The 11,731-nt window shown below is 40.0% G+C and overlaps 1 protein-coding gene across 3 annotated transcripts in view; it reads right to left on the reverse strand.

Annotated features, from left to right (window-relative positions):
* The window catches only part of CACHD1 (cache domain containing 1), a 234,021-nt gene that overhangs the window by 48,513 nt on the left and 173,777 nt on the right, over positions 1-11,731 (reverse strand). For all 3 annotated transcript variants that reach the window (XR_007471725.1, XM_033408976.2, XM_004281616.4), the window contains exons 11-15: positions 11,358-11,481; positions 10,442-10,559; positions 6,554-6,722; positions 1,711-1,853; positions 850-1,031 (exon numbers count right to left, since the gene is read on the reverse strand). Coding sequence is in view for 2 of the 3 variants with exons in the window: in XM_033408976.2 (XP_033264867.1) it covers positions 850-1,031; positions 1,711-1,853; positions 6,554-6,722; positions 10,442-10,559; positions 11,358-11,481 (736 nt within the window). In the remaining variant the exon portion in view is untranslated. The remainder of the gene's footprint in view (positions 1-849; positions 1,032-1,710; positions 1,854-6,553; positions 6,723-10,441; positions 10,560-11,357; positions 11,482-11,731) is intronic.

Below are 11,731 nucleotides of genomic sequence, written 5' to 3' on the forward strand. Positions count from 1 at the left end.
TGCACATTTCGAAGAAAAGTGAGCTCGTAACCCTAAAAAAATATTATAAATGGTGCTTATGTTACATTCAAGTTCAAAAGGATTCCTCCCTTTTATGTCTGACGGTAGCATCAGCAACAAGGGGTCAAGAAAAATATGAAATTCTCTTTAAAAAAGATGCTGAGCTCAGTATATATGTGAGCTTTTAATAAGGTCTATAGGAGAGATGTTTTAGAGGCTAAAACAAAAATTAACAAATCAAGTGGAAACAAATACAACTGGGCACCCAGAAATGGCCCCTGGATTGGTAAAGGTGGGGGAACAGGCAGTAAAACTAGCGGCCACTCATGAGACTCAGTTACTAAGCGGCACAATGCTAGAAATCCCGTTTTCATGCCCAGGTTGCCCTCCTGCTATACCACCTGACTAGTTTTTGCTTTTGAAAATCAGAGTCAAAATAAATCCCAGAAGTAAAAAGTGTTTTTCAGTTTACATGTGTTCATTTTTCATAGGTCACATACGAGCTGTCATTTGATGCCATCATCACACGCAGTGACATTAAGTATACCCGCTGGGGACACACTGCATACAAGACGGGATTCAAACCACTAGGAATTGAAATGGCCAAGTATAAAGTATTTCAGTCACAAAATTTCAATGAAGAGATAAAAGCATTGTAGACAGAGGAAGCCCACAAAGCTTTTGTTAATATTACATTTAAAAAATGATTCAAAAACATATTTTCACTGTCATGAAAAGTATCTTCTTTAAATATGACTGCCTGAAGTTGCTTTATTGTGTGTACTTATCATGTCTCTTCGGGACTGGAGGGGGGGGAAACCTTTGATAATGGAAGCCCCTAAAACTCACCATTGTCTCCTAGTGGGATCAAATGCTTTGTCCATGAGGGAACCAGGATAAATTCTGAGGACGCCATTGGGCGTTGCTATGTAACGGCGGACAATGTAAGTGTTCAGGCTACTCATTTCCATTTGTGTCATCCATTCATCTGTGACGTGGCTGGTAGCCATTACTTCATTTCTGACAGAGAACTGGGAAACAAAGGAAGACATAGCAGGGATCCTTTAAGACTCACATGAAAAGAGAGAGGCCTGCTGGCAGAGCTTCCCAAAGCTCTCTTGCAGAGAAGCCAAGCCCAATTACTTTTTAAAAATCTTTCCACAGCAGATGGATACAGCCAAACTTGGTGAAACAAAAGCTTCCTGAAATATAGCCAGTGGACGTGTGATTTACTTAATTGTTCATCCTAGCTAGGCTTTCTGTGTTTAAGAGGAAAGATCCTATAATGCAGCACTAAATACACACCCAGACACACATACAAACACGTGTACACACACCCCCTAAATCTCTGCTTCTTAAACTGCGTCATATTTATCTCAACAGACAGTAGGGGCACTTTACTTCATTCCCCTGGGAAAAATGGGGCTGGAAAGTTTCACTGGTCTCTAACTCATACCCCCCTACCAAGAAAGCCCCTAGTGCATCTAAGGCCTTAAAGAGATTCTTCATCTGGCCCATAGGGCTTCTTAATCCATCAGAAGGGTCCTCGCCGGCCAGCCTCCCCTGGGCCACACACTCTGCCTTTCTGGCTCTCCAGCTGAGAGGCACAGATCCAGAGCTCGGCTTCCCACTTCAAAGGTTCCCTACCAGAACCCCCTCCCAGGCCTGTGGAGGGGTGCAGCAGAAGTGCAGCCCCGGGACAGCACTCACTTTGAGCCCCGGGTTAGCAATGAGGCGGGTGTTGTCGCTGAGATAGGCTGTGTAGTGTTCCACCATGCGCTTTGTCTCCGGCTGGCTGAGGTGCTCATAGGGGGAGGAAAAGCTGCCAGCAGACAGCATGACGGTTGGACTTTCTGAGAGAGAAGCAAACAAAGCAGGCCTGAGAACACGGAGCCTGCATCTCAGGCCCAAACAAAAGCATGGCTAAGGCTCTGCCCATCTGTCAGCTGTGGTGGCTTAAAAGTCCTCCCTAAGGAAAGCAAAGAACTCCACACTGGAAGGAGCTGGGAAAGAAAAAAGTCAGATCCTCTCCCTGCAGGGAGCTTACAGTCCTGAGTGAACCTAAAGAGATACAAGAGCTGAGAATGACAAATAGTCAACACATCTTAGGCCTACATATAATATCCTACACTTATTAGGGTCGAGGAGGCAGCATATGACATGGAGCCAGCATGGGCTGAGCCTGGGCTCCACCATTTCCTGGCTGTGTGATGTTGGGCAAGTTGTAATACATGTGATGTTTTTATCATCTGCAAAGTGGGGGAAATAGCAGCGCCGACCTTATAGAGTTATGGTATTATACTAGTTAATATACACAAAGCAAACGATTTAATGTAAAGTATTTAGAACAGAGCTTGCACAACTCAAGCGCTTCTGTAAGTGTTAACTCTTATTGTTCATATTAGTATGATTATCGAGGAAGAAGGAAAAATGGAATAGTGGAGTCGACGCAAAAATGAACTAAAAAAATTCTTCTCACAGACGGGGACAGCCAAACATGGCATAAACAAAATCTATGGAAACGGAGTAGTTAATATACACATATTTAATTGTTGGTCTTATCTAAGAGGAAAAGCCCAGTTCTCTGTTTACGACAGAAATCCTTGCAATGAATTACATTTTGAAATGAAAACACTACATCTCTGTCTCTGAAATTTTACTCTTCAATCGTATATTTTTAAAAGCATTAGAAAGCACTAGCACATGTCCTATCTCATTTAAATCTGTGGGTCCTTTTCTATTCCTTTGTTAGTTCTCACTCACAGTGTTTTGTTTCCTTGTGGCCTGGTTATCTCTGACTGGACACTGTACTTAACAAATTTGTAGGAAATGCTGAGGCTTAACAGGATGGGAATATCTTCCTCTAGAAGGGTTATTGCATCTTGTGCTGCACACCAAGATGAGGCAGGAGATGGTAAGGTGGAAACAGTTCCCAATAAGGAGACAGGATACTGGCCTAAGTGCTATACGGGGAGACTGTGGTATTCAACAAGTCCACGATGAGTGAATGCTTGAGGTTCCTTAGACAACTCAGATGACAGGAATCCCATGTCAAGGGCTGATTTAGTTCCAATTCACCTTTACCCTAAAGATATAGTCCTTTGGGACCTCTGCTAACAGCATGTATGTGTGTGTGGAAGGGAGGAGTTTCCTTGTGAGTCTTCTCCTTTTGAGAACCTTGGATTTGATTTTGGCCTCTCTTCCTAGCCCTGAGCAGCTACCTAAAGCACAATTTCAGTTGTTTCTTCTGTATTGATAAATATGTGCACGGTAAAAGCAGCTTTAAGGGTTGGCTTCCTTCTCTGTGTTCTTATATTCTCCTAGACTTTAGGTCTACTACCGATTAGGTTAGTTCTCTGATACTTTTCAAAAACTTTAAAAAAAAGTTCCATCCAGGATTTTTGGTTGAACCCAGCAGGATGGGTCAGAATTACCTAGTCTTCCTTTACCAGAAGACAATGCTTCCAGTAATGCTATGTCTCCTTTAACTTTCATATCATCATGGTATAGCTTGGGAGTTATTATTATATTCATATCAAGGAGAAGAAAGGCAGAGGCTTAAAAAAGTTAGGTTGCCTAGCAGTGAATTCATGTGTATATACTCATGGGGTCCTCCGTGCAAGGATGGGCCAGAGAGAGAGGACTGTCCTGGAACTCAAAGAGCTTAGGAACCAATTGGAGAGACAAGGATAAAGAAAAAAGAGGAAAACAACAATACACAAACAAAACAACACAATAATATAAGAAATGTCTCAGGGACAAAAGAGTTGGGCCAGAGGAAGGGAAGGACAGACAACTTGGGGAGTGGGCCTTTCCTGTAGTGACATGGATTGAAGGAGAGAAAAAACCAATATATAGGACCCAAAGCTTTACAGTCAGGAGCTAGACACATAGCTCTAATTTACATAAGATACATAGTACTTATATACATACTTGTGTACTTAATCGCACTGGATGATATACTCTTTTAAAATTCCTCTTTGCCTCTTTGTGTACCAAGAAAGACAATGTCCCCTCCTTCAGCCCTCTTGAAGGGAGCTCTGACGTACATTTAATACCTTGCCTCAAAATCCCCATCATCAATGAAATTAGATGGAAACCACTTATTTGCCATTGTTTCCCTTATTTTCCATTCCTTTTAAAAAATATTTCAATTATCCTGCTTCATTTTCATTACCAAATGTTACTAAACTTCCCTTGGTGACTTCTCCACACATTGTCCTGGGGGGAGTTCTATGGCCAAAGTGAAGTTGGGTGGTACAGTGGAAAGAGCACCCATTGAAAGTCAGACACTGGCATAAGGTCTGTCTGTGTGCCCCAGGATCAGCCCACTAGTCCTATGTAAAGTATGGGAGTTGATAAAGCTCTACGTTTTCTGGGCATCTCTATGAGGCAGCACTGTCCAGCTGAAATACAATGCAATCCCCAATTGTAATATAAAATTTTCTAGTAGTCACATGAAGAAAAGTAAAACCAAAGAGGTTAAATTAATTTTACTAGTATATTTTATAGATGCCAATATATCCAAAACATTATCACTTTAACATGTAATCAATACAAAAAATTAAGCATGTATTTTATAATTACAGTAAATCTCAACTTGGTCTAGTCACGTTTTAAGTCCTCAAAAGCCACAGGTGGCTAGTGCCTACCATATTGGACAGTGTAGCTATGAGCGATTATCCAAAGGAAATAAAAAATCTAGGCTTGAGCTGTTTTCTCATCAAGAAAAACTGCTGCACTTCACTGTCTCAAATTTTAAAAGAATGACCTTGTAAATCAACTATACTTCAATAAATTTTTTTTAAAAAGAATAAAAAAATAAAAATAGTGACCTCATTTGCACCAGCAGTAGTGTAGTAGTGTTTAGCTTCTTCCCACAGTGGCTAAGGGAATCGTGCATATCTTAGCTTTCCTGTAAGTATTTTTTTTAAAGACAACTTTTTTTTTTTAAATTTTGGTTGCATTGGGCCTTCGTTGCTACATGTGGGCTTTCTCTAGCTGCGGTGAGCAGGGCCTGCTCTTCGTTGCAGTGCGTGGGCTTCTCATTGCGGTGGCTTCTCTTGTTGAGGAGCACAGGCTCTAGGCTCGCGCACTTCAGTAGTCATGGCACGCGGGCTCAGTAGTTATGGCTCATGGGCTTAGTTGCTCCGCGGCATGTGGGATCTTCCCAGACCAGGGCTCGAACCCATGTCCGCTGCATCGGCTGGTGGATTCTTAACCACTGCACTACCAGGGAAGTCCTCTGTAAGCATTTCTTAAAAATATGAATTAAAGGACATACATACTCTTTTGTATAGAAACAGAAGGCACCCCCCCCCCCCACAAACCTAAATGACAACAAACAAACAACGTAAAATCCAAGTTGCCATCCCTGGCCCTCTCCAAGTTGTCCACACCACTGGAGTGTGTCACAGATGAGACCACTTAGGCTGCCTACTCTCTTGATCTCATATCCAGGCAGAAACTCTATAGGATGGAATTCAAAAGAGAAACCCAAACACAACTGCTCTCATTTGGAACCTAGAGACTGGTGACTTCTATCTTTGATCCTCTTCCCACCTGTGCCCCCTCTATTCAGTTTTCCAGTTGTCTAATGATTCTTATTCACTTTTTGAACCCTAAGTATTTTCAACAGTGAAAAAGAGAATACCTGTTTTAAAGTACTGTGACTACACTGTGACGTACTGACAACTTACACCATGGATGCCTAGTATGTGCCTTGCACATGGCAGCATGCAATAAAAGGGGCAAATCAGGCATGGGAGAAGCATGAACCACATCTCAGCCTTGCTACTTTCTGTGTTACCGTGGGAAAGTTATGTATTTCAATAAACTCAAACATCCTCATCTGTAATAGTTCAACTCAGATGACCAATGTAAAGTTCCGGGCACAGAACACATGTAAATTCCCTTTTGCTTCCCTTGAATTATTTGCCTATCTCCTGAGCTCTTTTCAAGCAGGGACCTGTGATAGATACAGATATGCTATCTAGATATATAGGTATGCTACCCTTAGACCCTTTACCATTTCTCCACCTCCTGCCTTGCATCCCTATATCTGTGCTTGCCTCTAGTGGGCCATACCTGTCACTCTCTTTGATGGACATTGTTTGAGCTGCTAAAACCTCTTTGTCCAGCACTAGCACAAAGCTGAAAGTGACTAAGGAATACAAAAGTCCAGCTCCCTTTCTTGAGTCTGGGCAAACTCTGCGATGTAATTTACACTCCAAAGCCCCTCACAGGATTAGGCTGAGGCTGGAATGTCACTTAAAATCAAACTCTTGCTTGCTTTCTCCTCCTTCCTTATCCTCTTTCCTTCACTTCCTCGCTAGTTTCTTCTGAGAGTTCATCCTTAACAAATCACCAACGCACAAATCTTCATCTCAGTGTCTGATGGAGAACCTGATACCAGGCAAGGCCTCAAACTGGTTTTACATTTGCCTCCCCACACTGGCACTGCAGGTATTCAACATCTTAATTCAAACTGATATTCATGGTGAGCTGCTGTGAGGAAGACCACAAAGGAAGCTGAGAAGCGCCAGGGCTTTACCTAGCGTGGCCAGCTGTTTGAAGTGGAGGCAAGCGCTAGGCTGGCCCAGGAGGTCCAGCCGGTGGTACAGTAGCTTGCTGCTGGGGACAGTGTTGAGGTTCTTCAGTTGTTTGACAGGTATTTCCGGTTGTATCACCACAATACAGAGAATGAAGGAAGTGTCTTGCACCTGGAAAAATCAAGAAAGAAGTTCTAATACAGAAAATGAAAGTTCCAGGGGAGAGCGACTTTGCCTACATTATTTTCTGCTCTCTCTGTCTTCTACTCCACATAGAAAAACATTTGATGAGTGAAGGAAAGACATGGACATGGGGCAGTAGAAAATGGCTCTAGCAAAAGATTACATTTTCTAATTTGTATTTTCCTTTCTGATCGAGGGAAATTAATGAATGTAACAGAAAATTATGGAGCTAATGAAGGGATCAGAAAATAGTTCCTTTGAAACAGTACCTACTCCTAGTCCTCTTTGGTTATTTAAGTTAATGGATACAAGCTGGGACACGGCATAAGAACGCAAAACTTACTTCTGTTTGGGTTTGAAACGCATTTTAAAATATACAGTTGGTTTTGAAATGACTATGTCGAGAATTGACTACTTTAAATGCCAATGATAAATCCATAACACAGTCCATCCAGAATCTGGTTTACTCATTCTATTCCCAACGAACGCTTTCTTTGCTCTTGGTTGGAGGTGACTAGGACCTCAGACTCATGAAAAGCGCAAATCCTAGAGCTCCCTTGCAAGGCTGGACTGACTTGTCCTTTCAGACAAGGAAAGGCAAGTGTGCTGTAGCTTGGCCTCATTTAAGCTCCTGTGTAGAGACAGGAGTACTTTCAAATTCACTTTGCTCCTACTAACGGATGCTTGAATAAAATTTGGTGGGAAAAGTGACCACTAATGAGTCAAAAGCCAAGTCAAACTACTTAGTTCCAGCTCCTTGACTTAAAAATACAAGAAAGCCAAACTTCTCTAAGTCCATTATATTAAGAGATGAACAGAATCTATTTAAAAGATGGTTTGTAAATAAATGAAAAGAGTGATAACCAGCTAAGTCAGAACTAAAGATGGTCAGAACCAAAGCAGCTCAAAGGATTTACTTAACGATCAAGGAGAAATTTTTTAACTAGGCAGGTTAGAGTTCAGAGTAATGTAGGATTTATGAGGATGGTTGCAGAATCTTTTTAAACACAGGGGAAATTTGCATCTTCCTGGAATTGCTTTCAAGTACCGCTGCCAAGGATATTCAATTAGATTAGCAAACTTAATCCTCTTCCTCCACCCAACAAATTAGAGAGTGACAGAGTGTTCTGAAGTGGCATTTACTACTTCCCCTCTTCCCATCTCACACAGTCATCCTTTGAGTTTGTTTCCTGTGTTGCATGTTCTAAGGAACCAAAAGGCAAAAACTTTACCAGAATGACCAGAATATAATTTTATAATTGGGTCAATTCTGTAAGAGAGAGAAAAAAAATCACCCTAAGCATCTAAAAGCAACACTTTATAAATAGTTTTTAGCTGGAAAGGAAAACAGATTTCAATACAGGTCTTCTTCCTATTGTGTTCTTAGCCGAAAAAAACAGTCTTTGCAATAAGGAACTATGTATAACATATCTAGAAGAGCTCTCCGTGACTGGGGAGTGGTTTTTTTCACTGACTGTCCATGGGATTCATGTTTTGAAGTGAACCGTGACCGTGTAACACAGGAATATTGCAATACCTTCTGATGGTCAATAGCTCCTTCTGTCACAGCATGGAGCCTCATATGCTCAAAGATGGACTGGGGTTACACAGTGACAGAGTAGTAATCTCTTAATACTGCTAACGTAATCTCTCATTTTACCTTTAAATTAATTCAGTGAAAAAATCCACCAGTACCTGCTATATCTATAGATGCTAAGCAGTTTAACTTATTATTATCAACATAAACTAAATCTATTTAAATTATATTTAGTAGAAGAATCCATTTTATTCTTGAGGACAAGAAGAGTACCTATTCACCCCTCCCTCCAGTGTAACTAAAAAAAGCTTAAAAATACTTCTTACTCCTGGGGAACCAGGCAAGCCTTTTTAACTTCAATTTCATTATTTATTACCTCTTTAATTTTTCAATTAATAGCGATGTTCTTAACAATTTCAGAACTCTGAGAAAACTAACACTTCTGCCTCAAGTGACTACATGATTATATCCATTTGGCTAAGTAGAGTAGCCAGAATTTACCTGTATGACTGAAGAAAGACCATCTTAAGATAACACTTCTTTCCAAAATGTTAACACTAGGTTTATTTACGGTACAAAGAAGGTCTTAAAATGCCTCCATTTCCTTCTTTCTCTTTTAATGCCAACAAACATTAATATAGATATTTTCCCAGGATGTAACTGTAATTGCTTTCAATCAGGATATACTGTAAGATAATAAGATAAGCAATCTCCAATTTCAAATATAAAAGTATTCTTCAATTCAGAATTCTGGTATCTGGCTCGCTCTTTCTGATGTGAAAAATTAAGCAATTAGATGTTATTTAAAAATTGTATAATTGTAAAAATAAGGGCAGATGGTGCAATCATTCTCAAAAAAATTCCTGAAAATGAGCTGACTCAGGGAGTTTCAAAATAGACTTTGACCTTTTTCAAATCTGCATTATCAGTAAAATATCAATAGAATTAGGCTTGTAAACGTGTTTCTCAAATGGTTTTATTATTTTGTTTTATTTCATTTCCATTTTAGAAATTACCCTTGCCACATGATGCCTTAAAAACCAAACAGAAAGGTCAGAGGAGAGTCATGTCTGAAGGTGTGTTGGCTACTCCTAATTCCTGTCATTCCTATGCAGACACTGTACAGAGTTGTTGAATCCTCTGCTTCTACCACTAAGCTGGATGCTCTATGAGGGCAGAGGCAATATCACTCTTCTTTATTCTTCTTAGTTCATAGTCAATGTTCAACAAGCAGTTTTTAAATGAATGAATAAACAGATCCATTTGGAGTCAACAACAGGTAGAACAGCAGATATGGTCCTCCAAGAGAATTTCAAGTATGACTGCATTTTAAGTTTAATGATTAATATTTGATGATAAAAAAAATCAAAGTCCACTATTCTTTTAGTCAATTACAGTATTTAGGGCCCCATAATAGCATTATTATGCTATGCTTGGAAGAGGGACTAAAGGACAAAAACATAAGTAAGATGGACAGTGTGTGTCAGATTCTATTTCTCTATGATTCTTCAAGGCCTAGTATCTGAACGAGGCTAGTGAAAGAAAGCTGAAGTGCGTGCCACAGGTACGGCTACACTGTCAATCTGCTTGTGACACGTGGGAATAATCCACATTCTAATCTAAACCTTTCTTTTCCTTGGCATCAACAGAGGACATTTATGGTTTCATATCTCCTTTTCAACTCCCAACTTCCACAATATGAGTTGAAAATGATAAAAACAAAACTGAACACAATCTAAATGTGTATTAACAGGGGACTGTTGAAAGAAATTTGACCCGTCTATGTAATGCAGTACTACAAAGCCATTAAAGTTGTGTGCACACGCACATACACACACAGAGATACGTGCCTGTGTGTGAATAATAATTTTCTGGAAAATGATCAAAGTGGTTACCTCTGGGAGACGGGAGGTAAAAGTCAGGAGGGGAAAGGGCAGAGGTCACTTTTTAATTTTTTATATGGCTTGATTTATTCGTCATGAACAATGAATGGTTTTATAAACAAAAAAGGAAAAAAAAATATAAAATTTCTGTGGAATCTCTTCTTTTTTCCAATCACTTTAAAACTGATTAGTAACCTTTATCAGACCGATGTTCCCTACAATTCCCGTACGAGGAAGAACGCAGCACCCCACAGCTCCTCGGGCAAAGGAGGCTTCCTCTCACTCACCATCTTCCAGGCATAGCTAACGTTGTAGGCCTCCTTTCCAGTTTCTCTCAGCTTGTTTATGTGCCAGGACAGGGATGAGTTCACAGGGACTGCGATAATCTGGCTGCCCAGAGGGAGGCTGCGTTGGCAAACAGAATGCAATACTTCAGGTAAATGATAAAATGAAGCACTTAATTAAAGGCAGGGAAGATGCTGTGAGTCAATGACCACCTCCTGATTTTGAAAAGCAATGGAGCTCATCACTTTTGAAAGAGATAATGTGAGATTTTCAATTCTGTAAAAGCATTCTGTCAGCTCTGCACCAAAAACATTCCTTACTCTCTACCCTGCCCCCCAGTTGTAATTCTTTCCAGAGACCAACTTGTCTCAAATCACTCAGTCATTAATTTACAACCAATGAGCACAAAGACCCATTTCTCTATAGGTTACCATCTGCCAAAATAATGTATCACGGTGGGAAAAAATCCAATCTGTTCCTTATTTCAAGAGAAAACGTTGTATATGATTGTGCTGTCAACTTGGAATGGACCCTACTTTGCCAAGCTATTTTTTGGCATGCTCTGGAGCTGGTCCTCAACTTAACCCTCTTATTTTGCCAAAATTTTTCCACTTGATATAACTGGAGCATTTTAAAAAATGAGATAAGATATATCTGATTTTACAACTAAAGGCAACATGAACATAAGAATTTGATTTACAAGACATTTCCCCCAAATAATAGTTCTGAGGGATCTTACCTGTTTTACAAAGTAAACAAAATTTTGGCTACGATCCTTATATTAAAAATTACACTTTTGATACCATTAAAATAATTTGTACACTTGTTTTATATCCTATTATAAACACTCGTATTTGACCTGAATGGATCCTATTCTCAGAGAAAACCAAAATACTACGACCCTCATCTTTTCCTTACCTTAGGATATTTTGCCGAACCAACTCAAATTTGGGGATATTTTCATAATGGATGATATCAGTATGAAGCGGGGGTTCCGATAGTAAATATGGCCTGGTAAGAGATGGGTGCATAAGGGTATACCCTGAAATAAGAAAACAAAAACGCATGCTATGAGAAACATGTCGTAGGAAGTACTGATTCTGATAAAAGTGCCCATCACAAGTTTGAAATACGGGATACTCTGGGATGGCTGCCCGACACTCAATTTCTCAGTCTGTAACTCACCAGTCCAATAAAAAACTGAACTTACTTTATGTGTTCTTGCATAAAACTCTGGAAGTGTGGCAAGACACCTTAAATTATTGGACATCTGCCTCATCAGGAGTATTTTT

The sequence above is a fragment of the Orcinus orca genome, chromosome 1, assembly GCF_937001465.1.
Source record: "Orcinus orca chromosome 1, mOrcOrc1.1, whole genome shotgun sequence".
Lineage (NCBI taxonomy): Eukaryota > Metazoa > Chordata > Mammalia > Artiodactyla > Delphinidae > Orcinus > Orcinus orca.